The sequence below is a fragment of the Protopterus annectens genome, chromosome 4.part0, assembly GCF_019279795.1.
Source record: "Protopterus annectens isolate FY-2018-M chromosome 4.part0, PAN1.0, whole genome shotgun sequence".
Classification (NCBI taxonomy): Eukaryota; Metazoa; Chordata; order Ceratodontiformes; family Protopteridae; genus Protopterus; species Protopterus annectens.
The window spans coordinates 861,655,383-861,682,063 of NC_056733.1; the positions used below are offsets into that span (position 1 = coordinate 861,655,383).

The following is a 26,681-nucleotide window of genomic DNA, read 5'->3' on the forward strand; positions in this document are numbered from 1 at the left end:
CTTGTGAAAAATACATAACCCTCAGATCTTTGCAGCTGCTGGAAGACAAAACACAAGACAGCGCAGAAGGCTCCCTAGTTTTAGACATCGTGAGTTTTTGCTGCACTGAAACCATATTTTATGGTGCAGTTGTAAAATAATTTAATTTTTAACTATTTTGAAGTTTTACAAGTTAACCTTCTGTGTACCAGTTTCCACTTTTAAAATATATACATTTACACAGTTGCAGTAGTTTATATACATTTCTGTTCTTTTCCAGTAGGGTACACTATGGATACATCTTTAAGCTCAGTACTCTACAAAATATCTCTTCAGCACATGTCTGTACAAACCATCTTATATGACATACAGTTCTAATACATTTGTAACACAAGCATGTAAATCATGTTAATATTCACAAATGACATGATTATTTACAAAATTTCCAGGTAGCTGTGCTGGCAGTACCTTCTTTTGTCACACCAGTGAACATTCGAACATCTACTGGTATGGTAAGTTTACTTACACAACTGTACTTTCTGGATCTGTCTCCTATCCATGAGGTTCCCTCATCAGCACCAACAGCTTGGCTGCCTTCATCTCTGCTGTCATCCTTATTGTACTCTACTCTGGCCCTGTTGGGGCTTTCTGCATCCTGGAGCCAAGGGTTGGGGTTGACTTTGAGGCTTTCAGAGCCATCCTTGCCCACCCTAATGCTTTGGCCTAGGACAGCTTGTTTCACTTCTCTGCTTCAGGTCTGGCCGAGTTGGCAGCTGGCATGCGTGTGCCTTCTAGATCTGCAGATCAGGGGAGGGCCTTCCCAGAGTCATCTGCCTGACTGCCTGTTTCCAGGGTCATAGAAAGGCTTCTGTCCTCTTCAAGGGCTGGTGAATCAAACTTTGCATTGGAGCCAGCTTGATGACTCTTGCCTACCTGGATTTTCAGTCTTGTGTCACATTATTCAGGGTCACCCTGCACCCCAAGGTCTTGAGCAGCCCCAGACCTAGGGCAGTCAAGACGTATCTTTGTCTCCCCCAGTTTCCTCTGCTCCGGTGGAACACTGGAAGCATTATTGTGAGGGTTCCCCTCAGGAATCATTGACTGAAGACTCTGACATCGATGAGGGGGGAGGTCCCCAAAATCTTTTTGTGACGACACCTCTTTGATGAAATAGGGGTGGTTTGACTACTGAAGCCCCCTCTTCTGAGGAGTAAGCGTTTCTTGAGACCTTTGGCGCAGGTGCATCCATAACTTGCATGGTACCCCTTCTGACATGCTTGTTTACCTGATGGTTTAGGAGGATATGGAAAGTAACCAGCGTGGTGGAGCCTATCCCTAGGAAGCCTTTAGTTCACTCGGGGATAGGGCGCATTGGAACAAAGAGCCTGAGGTCGATGCCATTGTAATAGCTGCAACCACCAAAAAGAGCTTTCAGAAGAAAGGGCATTAGTGCATCACCAGAACAGGGAATCGAGTGTTGGAAAGACTTTGGGAATTGCACATTTATCCATGTATTAAACTATATGGCACACCTGACCAGGATTCAGAGAGAAATGTTTATTGAAGTTGACAAGTCATTGATGATCTAGCCAACTTTTGAGACTCTGGTCTGTGGAGGCTTGGTTGACTTCCATGCTGTCTATTTCCAACATTTCCAGTCATCTCTTATCCAACTCGGTAAACGGTATAGCCAGGGCAGCAGGCTCTGGCATTACAGCCCAGGGCCATGCCTGGGTGCTCCTGTATAATTTAAGTAGTGCTTCAAGGCTGCCTTTGTAAGTGCCCCTTTTGATGGGTCCACCTTAGTTGGACCTAAAGTTTAGGACACTTTGACAAGGACTGAGCAGGTTGGCAAGATGTTGCCTACGTTGGGAGTTTGCTTTTACACCCGTCAGAGGACCTTTTTCTTCAGCCAGTTGGGAGGAAAACTGTTATTCCTCCCTAAGTTCCAACAACTTGTTCAGTATTCTCATGCAAGGGTGATCACAAGGACCAGACACGAGTCCTCTGGTAAAGGAACTCCATCCACAAGAAATGGCAACCTAAGAGCTGAGTGACTCCCCTCACCATTTTTTAACTGACACTGAAGAGTTCAAAGCAAGTGAGACCTGGGCAATAGTCAGTTGTGGTGGCTGTACTTGACTATATAGGACATTCTTCTCGATTGATTTATTTCTCCCTATCATTTCCCAAGATGGAGGTGCAGTGTGTGTCAGGTGTATCTTGTTTATCAGGTGATGGCAATTTTGATTTTTAATATGAAGGCCACGCCTGTGTACAGAAAGTGCCTTTGCAGCATCCAGCTTTTAATATTGTGTTCATATGCTTTGCCTTCCCATTACTTTACTACCTCAGAAAAGAGCGTTTGATCGAATGAGGTAGGCTGAAAAGGAATGACATCTTGACATTTGTAAATCTGTCAAGAACAGCCATCAGTTCTGCACTTAATTACTTCTGGAAGAGGATGACACTGAAAGCTGTCACTGTATACGTTTTGATTAAATAAAGCTACCAGCATTACTGAGTACTTATTCCTGATGTCTTTGTCTTTGTGTCATTCATTCTGGACTCTTGTGTCACCTGTAAAATGTAAAACATGCATGTATTCTTTTGTGTGGTTAAGTAATATTAGGAACATTTAAAATTCAGGAAATGGTAATCGCTTTTTGTGATTTTTAAATTTTGTCCTAGTTCATACCTTTTGAAGTATTGTCTTCTCAAGAGGTGTACTGAGCTATGAAATGTGTATGCTTCCTGTTTCGTTTCGACTTTAGAATTGAAGGATTTTTTATGTAATGCATTAACTAGCTCATGTGGCTCCTCTGTTTTCATTTTGTTGTGTTTTGTTGGCATGGTTTGTGCCTTGCTGATAGCCTGTACCAAGTAACAATGGTTCTTAAGAAACCTTTTATGTATTTTTCATCTTCGTTTCAGGGGTTTAATTTTACCCTCTCCACCTTTCTGTCTTCTGCAGACATGCAATGCTTCATTTGCAACACGGGATCGATTGCGCTCTCACTTGGCATGCCATGAAGAGAAGATACCTTGCCAAGTGTGTGGCAAGTACCTGAGGGCAGCATACATGGCAGATCACTTAAAGAAGCACACCGAAGGACCATCCAACTTCTGTGGCATCTGTAACAGAGGTAGAGAATAAAAACACATTGTTTAAGATTAACATGCTTTAAATTTCTCACCTAGCTCATATCTTGAAAGGAGAATGCAGATCATTCATGCTGATGAACTGCAAAAACACATTTCATTTAATGTTGAGATAGAATGGCATGGTAGGTTATAGAGCCTTCCTTTTATTTGTCATTTTTATAAACGTTTTTTTTGGTTATTTTGTAGAAATTACTGATGTTCATCATTAGGTTACTATTGCAGTAATGCTGACAAATGGGATATAACCTGCAAAGGATACCATACAGCTGGCCAGAATAGCAAAGCTCCGACAGTCCTTTCTCACACACTGTATGCCCAGTATTAGACCTAGCCGCAAGGACTATGTGCTGGTATCTGGCCAGAATAGCAAAGCTCCAACAGTCCTTACTCACACACTGTGTGCCCAGTATTAGACCTAGCCGCAAGGACTATGTGCTGGTATCTGGCCAGAATACCAAAGCACTGACAGTCCTTTCTCACACACTGTATGCCCAGTATTAGACCTAGCCGCAAGGACTATGTGCCCGATACTTAAGGGATGTACGAGCACGAAAATACACAGAACTTTCGGTGATACTGTAGTTGAGGGCCTCACCAGATACGCAGTAGCAAGCCACGTCCAAAACCCACCCCCGTGATCTGTCATTCATGAATATGCATTCCCTCCCAATGTACAACCGAAGGAAAAAAAAGTGAACTTGATGTTGTAATAGGACAGTAAATATAACAGTAAACTGAAGTAAATTGGCTATGGCTTGAACCGACATTTAAGCAAAAAAAAACACTTTCTCGACCTTGGGGTATTTCAGTTCTTAAGAGGACTGCCAACTGCTTATTTATGGAAGTGTTTCCATTGCCACAGTGCTTTTAATAGTCAAACAGTCACCAAAATCTCATATTGACACTTTGAACAGTTATGTGTTGTCAGTACAGCATGCAATCGTACGGAAGTGTAACCGCTTCTTCTTTCTTTTGCTCAGTTGTGGGGTTAAGTCTTTAAATATTACAGGGTATTGCAGCATGATTGAACTTTGATATGCACATATTGTGTATAATGACAAGTTTTAATCGACCTAAAATGTTTATATATATATATATATATATATATATATATATATATATATATATATATATATATAGAATTTATTGCCAGTTTGTCGAAAACCCCAAGTAATATGCAGACCGGGTTGTCACTCAATTTGCGACACGCCCACTTCTGCACGAAAGGAATTGGTGAGGCCCTCAACTACAGTATTGCCGAACTTTCTTGCCACCAGTTGCAGCATTGCTTCATTTAAAAAGTTTTTAATTGCTAATTTTGTAGAGTTTTAATTGCATTTACTGTTTAGGACTACACACTCAAGTGTGTTAGCCTTTTCTGTGTTTATTTACTGTATTATTGCATTGTTTAGCCTGTTTTAAGCAAACAAACAAAAAAAACCTATCTTGTTTGCTTGTTTCCCACCTTTCCTAGCCAGTCCAGATCCCAGGCTTTGCTTGTCTCAGGACTTTTTCTGTGTTCAGAGCTATCCAGACCTTGCTGTGGTACAGGGAAGTCCTACTGCTTACCAGTGGGAGTGGTGAGCATTGTACTGCCTATCTAACACTCAAGGAGTGGTTTCCAGCTCTGAAATTGTAATTTTATTAGCCTTTTTGGACTGATTTCTATTCCTTTCAACTTTCTGGCTTAAAAACACGTGTGTTTGCATATTTTTCGCATCGTGCAGCACCACGAGGCTACAGTTAAACTATTCCAGGTGCCAGAAAGTTTGCTCTTCAAATTTTCCCTTAGAACTAGCTGGTTTCTCAGTAGTAGCACTAAAATCTGAATCCCTGTGACTAGCACTTGCTCTTGAACCTGCTGGAAAGCACTAGGAAGCCTGAAACTGATAGAAGCACACAACTCTCCTTGTCAATAAGGAGAAATTAATCGTAGGTACTAAACAGCCTATTATTGCAAAGTACCTTGCAAAGATAAGGGAAAACAGCTGTTATACTTTACAAAAAAAGCACCTAAACAGGCACGTCCAAGGGTCAGCTTCCGGTGATTTCTCCTGTCCACCTGGTGAATCTGGGCATACTGGGGCAATGCGGCAACTGCCTCATGTACACAGACTACCCTCTCCTCCTACCACCCAACACTAGAACCTGCGAGAGATGCACCTACATAGCCAAACTGGAAACAAAGCTCTCTCCGGCCATGATTGTGCTAGACAGTCAAGAGGAGAAGGTTAACACCTGCACTACACCTCAAGCAACTCATAGCCCTTCAAAACCCACACCATCAACACCCACACATAGCAACACTAAACCCACTTATGTGGAGGCCCTTAACATTAAACCTGCTCAAGCAGCAAGGACCTCCGAAGCCGAAACGCAAACATACACCAGTCACAACCAAAGTGACACATAGCTCACAACACCAGTGTGCCACCCAACAACAGCCCCTAAGGCAAGTCAGTATACCCAACATTTTAGTCATAGGTGACTCTATAGTCAGGCACACTGATGTCCCACTCACCAGGCTGAACAAAGAGAAAATTACAGTCAGCTGCCTGTCGGGTGCCAGGATCCACCACATAACACATGCACTCAAGTCACTCCACAGCAAGTACAAATACGACTCTGTCATTGTCCATGCTGGAATGAATAACTTGAGACGTACCTCCCTGAAATACATGAAAAGAGACATGGAAAAGCTCTCGGATCATGTGGCCCAGGCAGGTATGACCCTAGCCCTGAGTAGCATCCTGCCTTCGCCCAGAGTGATACCACAGTGTAAGGACAAAATGATTGACTTTAACAATTGGCTAAGCTTCTGGTGTCATTCATAGGGGATCCAGTATCTGTCTGCCTGGGAAGACATGATCGACAAACCACGATGCTTTGCCAGAGATGGCCTGCACCTGCCACCCCTGGGATTCAGGTTACTGGCTAAAGCTCTTGCCACCCCTATAGTGCCTTTTTTAGGCAATGTTCAAAGGACAAAACCACCACCGTAACAGATATAAGCATGCAAAATCTGAAGGTAATGCTACTCAATGCTAGAAGTCCTAAACCTCAAAATGCACTCTCTCGAGGAACTCCTAAAAATGAAGAACATCGATATCTGTGAAGTAACTGAGAACCTGGTTCAAGCCTCCAGAGAGCACCCCTGCAATACCAGGTTACAACTCTTCCCACACTTTTCGGCCGCAAAACCAAGACCGAAACACTAAAGGTGGAGGAGTGTCCATATTCACACCTCCAGGCTAGTTGCCCAACACAATGCATCTGATATTCTCCAGGTGCAACTAACACTAGGTAAAACTGCAGTCCAAATTGTAGCTTTCTACAGATCCCCCACCATGCCCCAAGATTCTCACTACACCTTTCTAAACATACTGGAAAATATTAAGATACAACCAAACACCCTAATACTGGATGATTTCAACTACCCTGCCATTAACTGGGAAAACTACTCGGGTACCAACTCCTTTTCCCAACGGTTGTTGGAATTCATAAATCCCAATGCCCTCGATCAACTAATCCATTGTCCCACCAGGGGCTCCAATATCCTAGACCTGGTTGTTACCAACATGAAAGATGCTCTACACACCAGTGGTCACCCCCTCATTGGTCAGGTCTGACCATAAGCAAATCACCCATGACATCCACATCCCACCCCCACCTACCAGTAAGGAAACCTCTTTAAAAAACTTCTCCAAAGCCAACTTCATGCTACTGAAATCAGAAGTGAAAACTTCATGACACCCATGCAGACGGGATCTGAAAGTTCGACTGCAGAATCCTACACCAAGGCACTGTACTAGCACATCCACTCGTGCATGAATCGTGCCATCCCAAATAGAACCAATATGCTCTCCTCCAAAAAAAGGAAGCCAATCTGGTGGTCCCCTGCTATAAACAAACTGTACAACAGAAGGAAGAAACTGTTGCAGAAAAGAGGAAAATCCCAGGATGCAAAAAGCTCCCTCACCAGCCTCAGTAAGAAGCTGAGATCACTCATAAAATCCTCAAAAGCTAGTTACGAAAATAAAATTGCCAAAAATTCCAAAGACAACCACAAGACATTATATAGTTAAGTCAGGAATCTAAATGACATTGCTCAGATCTGCTCTGAGCTACAGCAGAATGGCATTAAATATACTGATCCCAAGGATATTGCCAATATCCTGGCAGATCGATTTAGTGCCAGCTTCACCCCCCTCTCACCCCCTAAAGGGCCCATCTCAATACCAAACGATTGCCAAATTCCGGTAATCACAGCCACACAGGTAGAAACCGCACTCTCCAAAGCTAAGAATACAGCATCCATGGGACCTGATGACATCCCGGGCTGTGTACTACATGAACTACAAAATGAACTGGCACCTCACCTAAGTGTCATGTTTAATCATAGCCTCACCTCAAGCTTCGTGCCCAATGAGTGGCTCACAGCTACAGTTATCCCACTCCACAAGGGGGGGATCCACCTTGGATCCCGAGAACTACCGTCCCATCAGTCTGACGAGCCTGATCTGCAAGGACATGGAACACATTATCATGGAACTTATAAACAAAGACATTGGCAACCTTCAAACACTGGACCCCACCCAGTTTGGGTTTGTGAAGGGCCGATCTTGTCTTCTGAACCCGACTGACTTCTTCGAATCAGTCTCCAGAGTTGTGGACGAGGGTAAAGCAGTCCACACAGCCTATCTGGGCCTCGCCCAAGGTCTTTGAGACTATCCCTCACTCTGGAATCATAGATAAACTTACTAAGCTGGGCTTAAATCCCTACGTCACTCGATGGGCTGCCAACTGGCTTACTGACAGAACCCAGACTGTAAAAGTAGCTGACTTCAAACCCAGCTCCAGACAAGTGACAAGTGGAGTACCTCAGCGTTCAGCCCTGGGACCACTCTTGTTTGGCATCTACTTCCCTGACGTACAGGCCAACACTAAGGGACTCTGGCTAACCAAGTTCGCAGATGACTGCAGACTGGGAGCCATTGTTGAATCCCCAAATGATGTGGATATTCTACAAAAGGGCCTTACAGAAACAGATGCCTGGTGCCAGAGCCATGGGCTCAAGCTTAATGCCAATAAATGTATAGTTATCCCCTTTGGAAAAAAACATGTACCCATGAATTACCACATAGTAAACATCAAAAGTGTGATGAGAGACTTAGGGACACAGGTGGACAGTGGTCTCACCTTCGATAACCACATCGCCACAACAGTCAGGAAATCCTATGTGGCACACCTTATCACTAAGGGCTTTTCGTCCAGAAAAAAGGTCATTGTCCCACTGTGCTCATCCCTCATTAGACCCATTATAGAGTATGACCCGTTTGGTATGTACCTCACAAGACATCTGCAGCAGCTGGAATGGTCACAGAAATACCTCACTAAAACTTATAACTTATTATAACTTCCTTGGGTGGCGTAAGCTATGGTACCTTGCTGGCTAGGCCTACATAGGCCCTTGGGCCGATAGCCTAGTACCTACCTATGAACGTATAAAAGAATCACAAGCTTAAAGCAGATGCCATCTGCTGACAGTCTAAAAAAAAAAAAAAAAAACTCCAGCTATACTCTGTGGCATATCATCTACTCAGAGGCGATCTCTGCTTAACATACAAGGCCATGTCAAACCCTGAGCTGTTGGACATGCTCCACTTAAAGAAATCCAAATCCCTCAGAGCCACACTCTCCAGGGATCTAAACCTTGTCATCACAATGAACAAAACATGCTGGAGGGGGATAGGTTCCTGACCCAGAGACTCCCCATAATCTGGAATAGACTGCACATACATGTCAAGCAGAGCGCCTCCTTGGCCCTCTTCAAAAGGAACCTTGATGATTGGATGGGAGATAGGAAATTCACCCCGGGGATCATGTCAGTCGCCCTGCTAGACAGTGGTCCAGGGAAGTAAATATTGTGGGAAGAAATATCCAGGGAATTTTTATGGCTAGGCTTGTATAGGCCCTAGGGCCAATAGCCTAGTACCAACCTATGAACCTATCTGTAGTCATGTCTTTCAGTTGTATGAACCAATGTCTTTGTGAAGGAAAGCTAAACAGTCTGTTGGGGACCCTCCCTCATTTTCTATATGTCATCTAAGGGAGGCAAATGCTTCTGTGACAGGCAGATTCCATGTAAGTGTAGGCATACCCAGTGTCTCTTCTGCCTAGGACTTGAACATAACATCAGGGATTCCTGTATTTGTCAGGCTTTCATTTTGAAAACCCTCCTAAGCTGTTTACGTTCTAAGCAGATATTTAAAGAAGACAAATGATTACAGGCTGTAATACAAGCTGCTAAGTTCTTGGAAGTTCCTGCCTTGGATGTACCTTCACAGCCAAAACAGAAAGCAGAAGGAAGATGTCACAACAGCAGATTCCTGTTTTATATCAGTGTCTGATTTCTTTTGAGGCCATCAATAATCCTACAGACTCTCTGACCGCTGAACCTTTAATCTTTGTTGCAACCCACTTGGCAGGCACAGCTGTCCAGTACATCCTATCCGACTAGTCAAGTACCATTAAGGCTGTGAAAGGAAAAGCACATGTTCTGATTTCTAAATGAGACAGTGTTCCTGAAATTTGTCTACAAGAAGGTGTTCTTTAGTACATCCAGTGCCGGGCCTTTCATGTTTGGTTTCTTTCGAAGCCCAAACCTCACCCCCCCCCCCCCAAAAAAAAAAAAAAAAAAAAACAAACATCTTCATTCTCATGCTACACCATTTAGCAGAAATCCACAGCAGGAATTGCAGGATTTTTCTAAGTGTTTTTTTCATAGCTCTTATAGCATTGATGCCCCCACAGTTTTTTTCCTTTCACATGGTCTTCCCCTCCAAAAAGAAAGAGGGAGAATTCCACTGAGGAATATTCTTCCTCAGACTCTGAACCCTTTGACTATTCCTGTCAGTTGCATTCCCCGTCGGGATTTCAGCCTGATCCTGAAGATACTCTGTCTTTTGATTATTGATAGAAAGAGCTGTACTTCAGAGACGCAGTCCAAAAGATGACGTAGCATTGTAACTGGGATGGAAATGCAGCTTTCTGAATCTCAAGAAAAGAAATAGTCTGTTACATTATGGATGTTCCCAAGACTTCTATTCTTTCTGTACTGTAAGCTTTAGTAGAAACTTTTCTTTCTGCTTCTGTAGCTCCAGTCTGTCAACCACCTGCACCCAAAAAGTTTTGACAGGTACCACAGAGTTCCTGACATCCATATATACTCTACAAAAATCCCATTTCTGACACTGTAGTTGTTTCTGCAGATTAGACCATCAGAACTTTTTCCATCTTTCAGTGTTATACCCAACAGTAAAGGTTGTAAAGCAATGGACAGGTATGGGGTGGAGTTTATACTTCAGCAAACTTAACATTCCGTGCTGTGAATTACTGAATACTTGATTGGGTACTTGTCTGTCTCTGAAAACATGACCAGACTTGTTCTTAATTTACCAGACAGTGACTAAATATGATTTATTCTGATTGTAAGTTGAATATGATGCAATTAAATGTGGATAAAATGTGGCAGCTGCTTCTTCCAGGGCTGCTGCCATTGGTCCTCTGCTGAGAAGACTTTCCTGGCTATGACTCCAGTCTCTCCCAGATGAGGTCAAAAAACTGGAAGAAAGAAATAACTTGTGCAGGGATCCTAGCTACCTTTCTTCTCCCTTATTCTGAAATTCCAAAGAAATTACTCCTCCAAAGACTGAGGTTGCTGAGGGTACCTGTTTCTTAGATTACTTTTTGGAAGCCTTTGTGGTTTACATAGGTTACTTTTAAGAATGTCATCTTACATAGGTCTGTGTGTTTGGTATGAGCTGTTCATGATTAGATTAATGTGATATTGCGTGGTACTGACAACATGAATGTTATTTGTCATGACTTTGTGTGAGAGCTTTGCCTCCAGTCATCATCGTCATATTCATCATCCTGCCCCCTTTTCCCATTTTCTACTCTGGGTTGGTGTGTCATGTCAACTGTTGCTATCTCTGTCTATTCATTGTCATACTCTTTATCTTCTTCAGCACTCGTTCCTGACTTTCACAGGTGATCTCTCACACAATCCATCTGCTTGTTTGCTGGATACTCTTATTTCCTCTTGCCTTCTTCTTATCTGACCCAAGTCATGTACAACAGGTTGTCTTCTGCTTTACTGCAAATGTGCCTAAGCCATCGTAATCTGTTCTGACTTTTTCAGTAGTTGGAGCTACTTAGACTTCTGCTCTGTCCTCATTTCTTTGTCCCACGATGCACATCCTACCGCCTGTGGCCAGCAATTCATCTCCATCATGTCTGCCTTCCTCAACTGCTCAGCCTTTGCCGCCCAGGTTCCTTTACCATACAGCTGTACTGGATGCACCATTGTTTTGAACACCTTACTTTTCTAGCATGGGTCCCTGTTGTAGGTCAGAGTAGGCAGGTCCCCAACCCAGTTATCAGAGGCAAATACCCATGCCTATTTGAATCATCTAGAAACCTATTGTACACCATTGTCTGTCTTTGCCGTGGTGCACAGTCTGTGATCTGTGTGCTCCTATCTTGAGGTTACTGTACATAGCAGTAGACATCCAAAGCTGGAGGTCTGTATAACTCTTCTCCCTGCAGGGCACCATCTAGAGTCTGTGCTGCTGCCCACAACTCCATTCTTGTGCAAGTTTGAGATGGAAACACTACATGTTTTTGGGAGGTGGGAGGAACCCCACAGAGTTGCAAGGAAAGCAAGCAAACTCCATACAGGCATTGGTCGGAGGTCAGGATCAGACCTTGTGCATGAGAGGCAAAGACCTTAGCCATTATGTCAACTCCTTATTTGCCTCCAATAATAATATTTAATTAATCTCTCACACGCTGTCAGTTTAAGTAGTAAGTGGGTGCCGGTAAATATGAGACAATTGCTACTTTGCCCCAGGATTCCCACTTCAACCAAAATGGCTACAGAGACTGTTAGGAAGTGCAAAACATGGTTCCAGGTGGCTAAGTAAGAGTTGACTACTTCATGTGGTGGAGGTACTATCTGTCTGGTAGTGGAGATAGTGCTGGTCTCAGCACAGCTGAATGCAGATAGGAACTGGTGATTGTTTGCTCCTTCTTTCACCAGAAGCAAAGGAGTAGCACTAATCCCAAGTTGCTTCCTAAGAAGAAGTAATAAAACTCTGATGTTTTGAGTTCATTACACTAATTATAGTTTTCCCTTGGTAGGTAACCCCGGATGAAACCTACAGCAGCTGAATACATCATAAAGCCAAGCTGCATGAAGGCCATGGAGAGCTTCTCACCAAAACTGCAACCAGACCATTCACTGAAGTCCTATACACACTGTAAAACCAAAGACCACTAGGGATTAATGTTTCTCTCTCCCTTTTTCTCAGCAGGAGCAAAGTAGTACCATTAATCCCGAGCTGATTCCTTAAATGCAGTTTTCAGGCTTTCCAGTGATTGGTAATCAGTATTAAGGTAACAGTGTAACATTCCTGTGCTCTTTCTCTCACCAGGAGCAAAAAGAAAAGCACTGATAGATTTGTAGGCTGTTACTAGGCTAGCGACCAAGTTGCACACCAAACCCTTTGGGCCTTAAGTATCACGGGTGTCTATAAGGGGGGACATGTTAGTGTGGAGATGACTAAGGATTTGTATGTGGGGAGGTGTTACTTAGGATAATACTTTTATTGACTGCCTTTATCCATGAAGGATGTCTGGGCCAGACTTGGGGTAAATTTATGATTTCTCATCCAGTTTTCAGGGTTTTGTTTAAATTGGGTCAGGAATGAACACAGTTTTACATGGATGGGGGGAGCCTGTCGATACTGCAGGGATCTTTTAGGACACATATCTGTCCCTCCATCGCATTCTTTTTGTCACAAGTGAAGTTCAGAGCCCTGGATCGAGAGTTTCTGGTGCTGTTCTTGTGCATGTACAACAGATCCATCAGTCCATCAGGACTTCATCTGAGGAAGCCCTGTAAATCAGGTAAAGATCCCCCTCAGCAGCCCATAGGAGACTGAATACAGAGACAGAACCTTTAGGTGGTCAGTGTAGGATAGGTAATTCATGCCTGCCCTGAATTCTGTTGAGAATCCTTAGTGTGTGTTCCCACTGTTGCAAGTTTCTAGCTAGATACGTGTCAAAGGGGGATTCTGTTCAGTGATAGGTCTGATAAGTACTGTAACTTCCTTGGACCTGAATTCCATACCCTTATACCCTTACCTGTAAGCTGGGCAACATAGAATGATTTTCTTGCTGTCTTAGCTGCATGATGGTCCAAGGCCAGATTTCTCTTATCCCTTAATACTGGATCGACTCTTAGGGGTGTTTTATCGATGAAGTAATTAACTTGGGTTAACATTTTCCCAAAGTGAATTATAATGCGTTTTTTGGCATTGAGTTTTAGGCTGTGGCTTTGGTACCAGTCATTTATCTGTGTTAAATCCTCTTGTATATGCTTGCCTTATGAGTTTGTGTCTTGGGGGGGAATATACAATAGCTCCCAATTTACATTTGTCTGCAAATTTGGTGAGCTAAAGGCCTTGAACATTAGCCTTGACTTTTAAGAAGTAGATGCCAAACAGAAGCAGCCCCATCATGGAGCCATGGATTACTCCGCTGGTGATCAAGCCTCATGGTTGCGGTGGTTTCACCATTTCTGACTTCTTGGGTCCTGTCTGTGAGCCAGTCGGCAATACAGTGAATTATGTAGGGATTTATGCCTAGCTCAGAGAGCTTTGTCCACAATACCTGTGTGAGGTATTGTATTTAATGCCTTAACTAAGTCAAGATATGCGGTATGCATTGTTTTACCATTGTTTTTTGCCTTGCAGACCCCCTCAAAGAAGTCCACCATGTTAAGTAGGCATGACCTTCCCTTAAAGCCAGATTGGGATGGTTCTACTGTTTGTAGGTTGCTAGTGCCCTAACTCCATGGCTTTGCATATTAGGCTAGTTAAACTGCTGAGTCTGTAGTTCCCTGGGTCATTTCATGGTCCACCTTTGTGGAGGGGAAATGACTGTTGCAGTCCTCTATTCACCTGGAACCTAGTCTGTTTCAAGACTGTAGTTGAAGAGTGCCTGAAGTGATCCTGATAGGTAGTGTTTTAGACTGTGCAAGAGGTAACTGGGGATGTTATCAGGACCCATGGAGGCAGTGTTCTTGACTTTAGCAAAGCACTACCAGCACCTGGCTCCTCTAATTGCTGGGGGTAGCATATTGGAGGGATTTTTCCTGGTGGAGCTGGGGAGGAGTGGTGGGTACAGTTTGAGTTGAATTTACCAGCCAGTAGATTTTGCTCTGTCACCCTAATTGGTGAAGGTGGCACCATTCACCACCAGTTCAGCATACTGGTGAGTGTTGCCTTTCAGATTCTGGACATAGCTGAAACAGGCCTTGTGATTGTCCTTGGTGTACGAGAATATCCTGACCTCGTAGTTGCCCTTTTTGGACTTAGACTTCTTATTTAGTTGTATAAAAGAATACTTATCTTTAAAGGAGTTGCTGTTCCTGATTTTTCACAAATGTTCTTTTATTATATATCCTGTGTAGATGAGGATTCCATGAGTGGAGTTTGTTTTTAGTGTTTGTTTTGGGTTTACTTTTGGTAGGTACGGCAGCCTCTATGCAGCCATTCATATGTTTGTATAGTGACTATGTGAATAATTCTGCATAGATAGCTGTGGTCCTGGGGTTGGGGGAACCTTGAGTTGTGAGACGGTCAATTAACACAATGTAGTTTGCATTACAACAGTTGATTTTTACTTTGAAGAAGTCTGCATTGTCATCTGACCTCACTAGTGAGGACATGACACGGGGGTGGGTAGAGTGCTGCACTCTCCCATGTTAGTGAGTACCTGTAGTGTGTTTGATTCTTTGGTTGGAGTGTACACTATCTTTTCCAGGGTGTGTGTTAATAAATCCAGGAAGCATTGTGCTTGTGAGTTTGAGGCAATGTAAATTTCCCAGTCTGTAGAGGGATAGTCAGTCACCCATTAATAAGGGTTGGTCAGCATCTCTAGTAGATTTAGGTAAGAGTCATGAAACTCTAGGGACATACCTGTAGCTATCCATGATATGGTGATGGACCTTATCTATGGTGACTTGCATGTGATTGATCGCCATGGTGTCCAAGTTCCTGTATCCAAAAACTTTTAAAACTCCAAGAAAAAACTTCAAGTTAAAACAAAATTTAAAATAAAACAAACTATAATAAAATAAGGGCAAAAAATGGGAAGAAATAATGGAAGCATTCAAACTTTAAATGAAGAAGTCCAAAGGCTCAGAGCAGTTGCTGTTCAAGATTTTTTTTGGTTCAGGAAAAAAACAAGAGCCTAGGACCCATGTTAGACCTCAGTAGCCTAAATATATATGTAACAGACTCCATTCAGAGTGGTCATGGAGCATGCAAGTTTTGCCATGTCTTCAGGCAAGCAATTGGATGTTCTCAGTAGATCTCCTGGGTGCTTATCTCCACATCAAAATAGCCAAAGCCTCCAGGAGATTTCTGTGCTTCTGACTAGGAGCCAGTCATTTTCACTTCAGAGAAATGTCCTTCTGTCTCATCACAGTGCCCCACCTCTCACCCCCTGCCATTGTTTACAAAGTGCATAGAAGTATTCTGCTCCAGTCGTCGTCATTATCATCATCATCTTCACAGTTATAGATTCATAGGGTAGGTACTAGGCTATCTGCCCAAAGGCATTTATAAGCCTAGCCAGAATGTGTTGGCTTTCGCCGCCCCCCTTAGATTAGTTCCCTGTGCCTCTGTCCAGCAAAGCCACTGGTGATCCCCGAGGTAAACTTTGTTTCCCATCCACTCATCAAGGTTTCTTTTGAAGAGTGTTAGTGAGGAGCTCTGCCTAATGTAGATTGGGGTCTTGTTCCAAAGCATGGGAGGTCTCTGGGACAGGAATCTATCCCTCCAGCACGTCCTATTTATTGTTGTGGTGAGGTTTAGATCCCTAGAGCATGTGGCTCGAGGGGATAAGGTTTTTTTTAGGTGGAACATGTCCATCAATTCTGGGTTGGACATGGCCATGTATGTCAGCAGAGATCACCTCTGAGTAGGCGGTATGCAACCGAGTACAGCTGTAGATGTCCTTCAAGAATGCAACTGCAGTCATAACATATGGGTTGTCCTGCCTCAGGCAGCCCTCGGTCGGCCGAATTCCAAAGTCTGGGTCCGGCGTCGGCTGGTGTCGCCTCCTCTCCGATGTCACAACGGCTGGAGTATAAAGGCATCGGCTGACGCCATCTTCTTCAGTCTTTCTTGCCGCGCGGTGCCCGAAGCAGAAGCAGTTCGCAAGTGCCGGTCGGTCAGCTCCTGTGTTTTCAGTACCGAAGTCATCTAAAAGCGAAGTACCCCGTTGGGGAACATTTATTCTTGCCTCAGCCGATGTCAGAACAAATTGAGAAAGTTAATAATTGTTTGTCTTGTGGTAAACAAATACCTCATAAGGACTTCCATTCTCTCTGCCTTCCTTGCCTAGGCCCAGACCACGACGTCTCGGCCTGTGCTTGCTTTAATAAGCGCACTCTCAGGCGCCGGGCAGAATTCGCCGAGGACTTTTCGTGAATCTTTGCGATATCATGCCGTCGGATCAACCGACAACCCAATCTGCTAAAAAACGCAAGGACCGGGACCGACACCCTCGGCCCGCGTCCACTACCGATGCTACGCCTAAACCTCTGCTAGTGCTCCGGTCCCTTCTGAAGTGGTAAATCCACCGCTCCAGGCCGACGAGACAGTGTTAACATGACCTTCGGTCTCAGAGATCTCTCCGGTGCCGGTTGTTGACTTTCCTCCGGAAACCGAAGTTCTGGATCTACCCAACACCATTTCTGTGGACAAGGTTACGCCTGCACGTGGGGCTGCTAGGCCTCCTGTATCCATGTCCATCAAGGCCTTTGCACGTGCTAAGGCCGCCAGTCAGGCCAAGGCCCATCCTAATCCTGCTGCCCAAGCCCCTACATCTGATAAGCAGATCATGTCTCTGGCTGCAGATCTTATTTCCCTTATCAGGGGGACTTAGCCTCATCCGGACAGGGGTTCTCAGCCTCCTGCAGAGAAAAGGCCTAGAACTGAGCAGGCGGACGACCTCTCTTCGGATGAAGCCTCTGGGGATCCTGAGCATTCTGATACCCAAGAAGAATCCTTCCAGGCCTACAAGGACTCTGATGCTGAGGAATCAATTCCCTCTGCCTCCCCTCCAGAGGATTTCTCTTTTGGTGAAGTCCTGCATTCCATGAGGGAACATTTTCAATGGCAGGGTCAGGAATTCTCTGACTCCAGGAAAAGGCTTCGTACCTTCCTCAAGCTTCATCAGCACAGACCTTTGGCTATTCCACCTGTTATGGATGTTTTGGATGATGTTTTCTCTGACTCCAGTGCTAACCCTGATTCTCTTCCTCCTGCTCCTGTCAAGCCGGACAGATATTATAGGGTCCCTGACGCTCACAAGCACCTCTTTAAGGCCCACTCTGTGTATCTAGAAACTATTTCACAGGGCCCCAAGGGAGTGGCTACCTCCTCTGCCAAAAACCCTCTGCCAGCGGACAGAGAAGCAAGGTCCCTGGAGAGATGGGGTAAAAAAGTATACACCTCTACTACCCTAGCCATGAGGTCACTTAACTGCCTTTTTCACATGTTTCAGTACCAAGATTTTCTCCTGGATGATTTACAGAAAAAGTTAGCCTCTCCTGAGCCTATTGATAAAAAGGCATTGCAGGATCATATACATAACACTCAGCAGGTTAATAACCATTTTCTTCAGTGTGGTTATGATGCACTGGAAGCTTCATGTAGGGCAGCTATGACTGGGGCTGTGATACGTCGACATGCTTGGTTAAAGGATCAGTCTTTGCCTGACCATGTAAAAGTAAAGTTACTTGATGCACCTCTGGAAAAACAGAAGCTTTTTGGTGCTAATGCACAAGATGTACTGAAATCCATAGAGGAAAAAGCAAAGTCAGTACAGACAGTCAAGGATTTCCTTCAGGTTCAGCCACCCAGATTCAGCAGAAACTGGCCCTCAACGAATTGGTCCTTCCCCGGCTCAGACAAGTTTCAAAGGGGAAAAAGCAGACCTGCCCGAGGTAGAGGGCAATACAGAGGATCTTACAGGGGCCGCCAATGGCAACCTCCAAATCAAAGAAGTGGCGCAGACAGTTCAGCTGCACCACAAGGACAATCACAATGACTTGACTTTCGTCCCGCCTACAAAGGTTCAAAGAGAAGCACCTTTGGGCGGAAAATTATCCTTATTCTCTCAAAACTGGCATATTTTAACCAAGGACAACTGGATTCTGGATTTAATAGACAAAGGTTACAGATTCCACTTCCATACTTTACCAATAAGACAAGGCATGCCAAACCTGCCACATTATCAAAGGGCAGAGGCACTCATTCAAGTTTCCAAGCTGTTAAGTATAAAAGCAATAGAAAGGGTTCCTCCTCAGGAGCAAGGCCAGGGATTTTATTCAAGACTGTTCCTTGTTCCAAGAAAAGAAAACAAATGGAGACCCATACTGGACTTGTCAACTCTAAACACTTTTCTCATGGTGCCAAAGTTCAAAATGCTGACGTTGCAGCAACTCCTTCCCATGCTGGGCAAGGGGTCTTGGCTGGTCACTCTGGACCTGAAGGAGGCATACCTGCATGTCCCAATCAGACAAAGCCGCAGAAGATACCTCAGATTTCTTGCAGGGACAGAGCATTATCAATTCTCAGCATTGCCGTTTGGCTTATCTACTGCGCCCAGAGTGTTCACGAAATGCCTGGCATCAGTAGTGGCACACTGCAGACTGCAGGGGATTCAAATATACCCCTACCTGGACGACTGCCTCATACAAGCAGACAACAAACAAACCTTAAAAGAAAATTTGGACTATGTCATGCATCTACTGCAGGCCTTGGGATACACAGTCAACATTCAGAAGTCAAAACTACTGCCATCCCAACAGATTATCTTCCTAGGAGCCAAACTGGACACAGAAAACCAATTGGCCTACCTCACAGAGGAAAAACAGCAGCATTTACCAGAGTACTTCAAAGGCCTAGCAAAACTCTCCCAGCTGACTGCAAGGAAAATCCTGCAGGCCCTGGGGTTCATGGCATCTTGCATCCTTCTGATACCTTTGGCAAGACTTCATATGAGAAAGCTGCAGTGGTATTTAAAAAACTTATGGTCTCAACACAGCCAAAGCCTAGAGGACATAATCCCACTTATTCCATGTCTGCAAAGGAATTTTTATGGTGGGCTCAAGCCAGTCAGCTAAACAAAGGCATGTCTTTCAACAGACCTCAAGCAGGCCAAATGATTACAACAGACGCCTCAGATCATGGATGGGGGGTGCACATGGAGGGCAGATGCATTCAAGGTCTTTGGACGCCAAAGGAAAGACATCTGCACATAAACCAAAAGGAGATGTTGGCAGTGATGCATGCAATCGAAACTTTCGAAAAATCACTACAACAAGGGCATTTGCTAATAAGGACAGACAACACCACTGTCATGTAGTACATAAACAAGCAGGGAGGCACTCATTCTTATCCCCTCTGCAGACTAACAATGCTTCTCTGGGAAAAATCTCTGAGCCTGAAGATACATTTACAATCCCAGTTTGTACCAGGCAAGGACAATGTACTGGCGGACAAGCTGAGCAGAAATTTTATGGATCCATACGAATGGATGCTGCACCCTCACATTTTCTCTCAACTGACGAAGACATGGGGAAGACCGGACGTAGATCTTTTTGCTTCCCACTTAATCATCACCTGGAAAAGTTCTGCAGAAGGACTCACCATCCTCTAGCCTGGAAAACGGATGCTCTCTCCTTCAGCTGGAATTCTCTAAAAATTTATGCATTCTCTCCTCTGCCTCTGCTGACCAAGGTGATACTGAAGATCAAAGCAGAACAACCAACAGGCATCTTGATAGCTCCGGACTGGCCAAGGCAACACTGGTACCCATTGCTATTGACCATAACTCGGACCAAACCAAGGCCTCTGACCCTATGGCCCCTGCTCTTAACACAACACAATTACAGGACTGTACATCAAGACCTGAAAACATTACATCTGACAGCCTGGAGGCTACCTTGATTTCTCCACCTAACTCTCTTTCCAAATCAGTTCAAGAGATCTTGCTGGAAGCACACAGACCTTCCACCAGAAAAACCTATTCAGCCAAGTGGAAGAGATTCAGCATCTGGAATGCCAACAGGGGTCAGGACACAGCATTACCGAGTATACCTCAGATATTAGAATACTTGGCAGAACTATTTCATACTGGACTCTCATACTCTTCAATAAAGATTCATGCCTCAGCAATCTCAGCAAAATACAACTGAGACCCTCCAGTGTTTTCACATCCTCTGCTAAGACAGTTTCTAAGAGGGATAAAGAATATCAAACCTCCCAGAAAACAGCCAATACCTGCATGGGACCTCAATTATGTGTTGGAAAATTAACTCTTCCTCCATTTGAACCAGCAGCAACTTCAGAAATGCAATTTCTTTCATGGAAGATGGTCTTCTTATTGGCAGTCACATCTGCAAGAAGAGTTTCGGAGATACAGGCACTCATGGCAGTGCCCCCTTCCTCATTTTCATCAAGACAGAGTTTCTCTAAGAACAAATCCTACATTCATGCCAAAAGTTATTTCCAGGGTGTCTCTAAATCAAGCTATTCACCTGCCTACATTTTTCCCCAATCCTCAAAATAGGGGGGAAAAACTTCTGCATACTTTGGACATATACAGACAACTACGTTACTACTTGGACAGAACTAAGGCCACCAGAAAGTCTGACCAACTGTTTGTAGCCTATGCTGCTGGAGTACAAGGAAAAGCAATCTCCAAACAAACAATTTCAAAATGGATTGGACATTGCATCAGATTCTGCTACTCATTCCATGGAAAAGGTGTGCCAGCCAATATTAGGCCGCATTCCACCAGAGCTTTAGCCACTTCCACAGCTTTCCTAAGAGGAGTGGCAACAAAGGACATTTTAGAGGCTGCTACATGGAGCTCCGTGCATACATTTACCAAGCACTACAACCTGCCTTTATACTCCAGATCCCGAGCAGGCTTTGCTTCGGCAGTCCTGCAGGGGATTTTAGCTACACCATCCTTATCATAGATCCATCCACCCCCAGCTTGGCTACGGTATTCAACCCATATGTTATGACTGCAGTTGCATTCTTGAAGGACATAGTACAGTTTTGTACCTACCATAAATGTAGATGTCCGTTAGATATGCAACTGCAGTCGGATTTTCCCACCCTCCTACCCCTCTGTATCCTTCTATTTTGGGTCCCTACCCCTTTTCCCATTAGCTGGGGGTATTTCCTATGGTGTATCTGTTTATTACTGTTGTGCATGTTTGGGATTATTTTATCCATTTACCAAATTTAGCCTTCCTAGGAGGGCACCTGGCATCTGGGGCAAGAAACACTGAAGAAGATGGCGTCGGCCGATGCCTTTATACTCCAGCCGTTGTGACGTCGGAGAGGAGGCGACACCAGCCGACACCGGATCCAGACTTTGGAATTCGGCCGACCGAGGGCTGCCTGAGGCAGGACAACCCATATGTTATGACTGCAGTTGCATATCTATCGGACATCTACATTTATGGTAGGTACAAAACTGTACTTTTCTTCAGTCGAACTGCATAAGGCATCTCTCTGAGGCCAGTGATCTTCTTGGTTAGCTGTTGCAGGTGTCCTGTAAGGTGCATCTCAAATGGGGCGTTGTACTCTATTATGGGTCTGATGAGTGATGAGTAGAGGGGCACAATGACCTCTCTTGATCTGGATGCGAACCCTTTTGTGATTAGGTAGGCCATGTAGAAGGATTTTCTAACCACTTTGGCAATGTGATCATCAAAGGTGAGATTACTATCTACTTGGGTCCCCAGATCCGTAATTACGTCTTCTGTATTTAGGGGACTACCACCTATGCAGTAGTTTGTGGGTACTTTGTTTTTTTCCAAAGGGGATGATTATGCACGTTTTGGCATTTAGCTTGAGGCCATGATTTTGACACCAGGTATCTGTTTCAGTGAGACCCTTTTGGAGGATGTCTGTGTCAGCCGGAGAGTCAACTATAGCCCCTAGTTTGCAGTTGTCTGCGAACTTGGTTCGCCATAGTCCTTCTGTGCTTGCCTGTACCTCTGATAAGTATATGCTGAACAGGAGTGATCCTAGGACTGAGCCCTGGGGAACACCACTTGTAACTGGTTTAGAGTCGGACCTAGCTCCCTCAACTCTCACCTTGTCGGTTCTGTCCGTGAGCCAGTTGGCAACCCATCTTGTGACGTAGGGGTTTATGTTCATGCTGGTGAGCTTGTCTGCAATACCAGAATGGGGAATGGTGTCGAAGGCCGTAGCGAAGTCTAGGTAGGCTGTGTGTACCACCCTTCCCTCGTTTATAGCCTTGGTAACTGTCTCAAAGAAGTCCACCAGGTTTAGGAGCACCAGGTTTAGGAGGCATGATCTGCCCTTAACAAAGCCGAACTGGGTAGGGTCCAGTGTTTGGAGGTTCCCAATGTCTGAGTTCCATGATGATGCGCTCCATAGCCTTGCAGACCAAGCTAGTCAGGCTTATAGGGCGATAGTTCCCAGGGTCTGTTGTGGCTCCACCTTTGTGGAGCGGAATAACCGATGCTGTGCGCCACTCTAAGGGTACATAGCCTGTGAAGAGGCTGAGTTTGAACAGTGTGTTTAGGTGAGGGGCTAGTTCGTCTTTGAGCACGTGTAGGATGCAGCCTGGGATGCCGTCCAGTCCCATTGATGCTGTGTTTTTGGCTTTGGAGAGGGCTGTTTTAACCTGAGTGTCTGTGATTTCAGGGACTCTACATTCTTCTGGTATGGTTATACATTCTTCTGGTATGGTTATGGGCCCTTTTGGTGGGGGTGAGAGGGGAGTGAAGTTTGCTCTGAACCTGTCTACCAGGATGTTGGCGATATCGGTCGGTTCAGTGTAATTTGTGCCATTCTACACTAACTCCGAGCAGATCTGAGCATTGCCACTTAGATTCTTGATATAGCTAAAGAATGCCTTGTGGTTATCTTTAGAGTCCTTGGCAGTTTTTCTTTCAAAGCTTGCCTTGGATGATTTTATGAGGGATCATAGTTTCTTGCCGATACTGGTCAGGGATGTCTTCCCTTCTTGGGATTTTACTCTTTTCCGTACTAGTTTCCTCCTCCTGTTGTATAGCTTGTTTATGGCAGGAGTCCACTAGACTGGTTTCCTTTTCTTGGAGGAGTGAGTCTTGGTTTTGCTTGGGATGGCATGATCCATGCATTCTTGTAGGTGCCCGTAGAATGCATTAGTAAAGTATTTTGCAGCTTGGACAGCGTTATCCTTCAGCATGGGGGCTTTGAAACTTTCCACGTCAGTCTTAAGTAACGTGAAGTTTGCTTTTCAAAAGTTTTTCATGGTGGTTTTCTTGTCCAGGGGTGGGGGCGGAATGTGGATATCCAAAGTGATTTGTTTATGGTCAGATCTAACCAGCAGGGGGTTGACCTCCGGTGTGGAACACCAGTCGCCCATGTTGGTGATGACCAGGTGTCCAGTATGTTGTCACCACTGGTCAGAGCATTGACCAGTTGAACCAGGCCGTTTGAGTTTATAAATTCTAGGAAATGTTGGGCAAGGGAGTTGGTACTTAAGTAGTTCTCCCAGTTAATGTTTGGATAATTGAAATCACCCAATATTAGGGTGTTTGGTAGGACCTTTATGTTTCTCAGTGTCTCCAGAAATGCGGAATGGGGGTCCTGGGACATGGTGGATGAACTGTAGCAAGCTACAATTTGAATTGCAGTTTTGCCCGTTGTTAGTTGGACATGGATAATCTCTGAAGCATCGTGCCTTGCCACTAACCTGGAGGTGTGGGTATCCTTGATGAATATGGATATGCCCCCGCCTTTTGTATTTCAGTTTGGGTTCTGTGGCCAAAATGTATTGTATGAGATGTAGCCTGGTAGTGCTGGGGTGCTCTCTGGAGCTTTAAACCAGGTTTCTGTTACTGCACATATATCGATTTTCTCGATACTGAGGAGTGCCTCGAGTGTGTGCATTTTGAGGTTTAGACTTCTGGCATTGAGTAGCATTACCCTCAGTTTTTTGTTACTTGTGCTGTTTATGGCAGTGGGTTTGTCTTTTGAGCTTCGCCTAAAAAGGCACTATGGGGGTGGCAAGAGCCTTGGCCAGTATTCGAAAGCCTAAGGGTGATAGGTGCAAGCCGTCTCTAGCGAAGCAGCGTGGCTTCCCCTTTGAATGACACCATAAACTTAACCAATTGTTGAAATCGGGAATTTTTTCTTTATACCATGGTATCATTCTTGGTGAGGGCAGGATGCTACTCAGGCTTAGGGTCATACCGGCCTGGGCTATGTGATCAGAGAGCTCTTCCATGTCTCTTTTCATGTAGTCCAGGGAGGTATGGTTCAGGTCATTCACACCAACATGGACAATGACAGAGTCATATTTGTACTTGATGTCCTTCATGGATGCATCTGCAGTCATTACAGCTGGGTTGTCCTGTCGTCAGGCAGCCCTTCAGTCGGCCGGATTCCAAAGTCCGGGTCCGGCTTCGGCTGATGTCGCACTTCACCCGACGTCATCTCCATTGGCCTTCGGGTATAAAAGCATCAGCCGACGCCATTTTCTCCAGTCTTTCTTGCCGCGTGGCGCCCGAAGCAGAAGCTGTTTGCAAGTGCCGGTCGGTCGGATCCAGAGATTATTTCTACCGAATACTACTTCGAAGACTTCTAAAGCTAAGTACCCCGTTGGGGACTCTTTCTTGCCTCAGCCGATGTCAGAAAAAGTTAATAATTGCTTAACCTGTGGGAAACAAATACCTCATAAAGATTTCCACTCTTACTGTCTGCCTTGCTTAGGCCCAGCCCACGACGTAGCAGCCTGTTCGGCCTGTGCTTCCTTCAACCGACGAACGCTTAGGCGTCGGTCGGAGTTTGCAGAACAGTTTTTCGGTTCTGATTTTGCGTACATTATGTCGTCGGATCCTCCGACTTCACTTGCTGCCAAAAAACGCAAAGATAAAGACCGACACTCGCGGTCCGTGGTTTCGGCCGAAACCATGCCTAAACAAACCGCGAGTGTCTCGGTTTCGGCCGAAACCGAGAAAACTGCTCAAAGTGCATCTGAATCTATCCCTACAGCTGAGGCCCCGGCTACAGCTCTTGAACCAACCTCAGAAGTTTTATCCACTACCAATGACTTATCAGACACCATCCCCCTGGATGTCTCTACCCCAGCACGTGGTGCTGCTAGGCCTCCAGCAGCCATGTCCATTAAGGCCTACGCTAGGGCTAAAGCAGCCAAGTCTTCTAAAACAGTGCCTGTTAAACCCCCCTCCACCAGGCCCTCTTCTAGTTCTCATATGCTTACTTTGGCAGAAGACTTAATTTCATTAATTAGAGGATCTCAATCTCACCCAGACAGGGCCTCGCAGCCCCCAGAGAAGAGACCTAGGGTAGAGCCCCCTGAACCAGTGTCTTCTGATGATTCGGCTGAAGAATCAGACATAACTGACCAGCCAGAGGCCCCTTTCTCCAATTTTGAAGATTCTGACGCTGAAGAATCTATTCCAGCTGCTTCTCCTCCAGAAGAATTCTCTTTTGGGGAAACCTTACATGCCATGCGAGAGCATTTCCAATGGCAGCAACAAGATTTTTCAGATTCCAGAAAAAGACTTCGGACCTTTCTGCGCCTTCCTCAGCACAGGCCCTTAGCTATACCTCCTGTTCTCTCTGTGGTAGATGATGCTTTCAATGATGTCTGCTCTGCTCCAGATTCCTTACCCCCAGCCCCTGCCAAACCAGACAGATTTTACAGGGTGCCAGACACTCATCACCACCTTTACAAGGCCCCTCTTGCAGATCCTGAATCTATATCCCAGGGTCCCAAGGCAGTAGCTGCGACCATAGCTAAAAACCCTATTCCGTCTGAAAGGGAAGCAAGGTCATTAGACAGATGGGGTAAAAAAGTTTACACTTCAGCTACTCTCTCAGCTAGAGCTTTAAACTGTCAATTTCACATGATACAATACCAAGAGTTTATGCTTGATCAGTTAACTAAAAAACTAACCACTGATGAATCTCTTGACAAGAAATATGTATTAGAAATGTTAAATAACATACAACAGGTTAGTAACCATTCCTTAAAATGTGGCTATGATGCACTGGAGGCTTCATTTAGATCAGCCATGACTGGCACAGTGATAAGAAGACATGCATGGCTAAAGGAGCAACCTCTACCGGATCATGTAAAAGCTAAGTTGCTGGATGCTCCTATGGATAAGGCAAGTTTGTTTGGTACACCTGCACAGCAGGTTATAAAGAAAATGGAAGAAAAAGCAAAATTAGTTCAAACAGTTAAAGATTTCCTGCAGGTTCAACCCCCAAGGTTTAGCAGGAACTGGCCTGCCAAAAATTGGTCCTTTCCTGACTCCACAAGTTTTCAAAGGGGCAGGAATAGACGTTCCAGAGGCAGAAACCAATCTAGAGGTGGTGCCTACAGAG

The 26,681-nt window shown here is 44.8% G+C and overlaps 1 protein-coding gene across 1 annotated transcript in view; it reads left to right on the plus strand.

The window, feature by feature from the left end:
• LOC122800358 (POZ-, AT hook-, and zinc finger-containing protein 1-like) overlaps positions 1 to 26,681 on the plus strand; it is a 483,087-nt gene that overhangs the window by 131,413 nt on the left and 324,993 nt on the right. Inside the window, exon 2 of the mRNA XM_044069808.1 lies at positions 2,954 to 3,125. Coding sequence (XP_043925743.1) covers positions 2,954 to 3,125 — 172 coding nt within the window. The remainder of the gene's footprint in view (positions 1 to 2,953; positions 3,126 to 26,681) is intronic.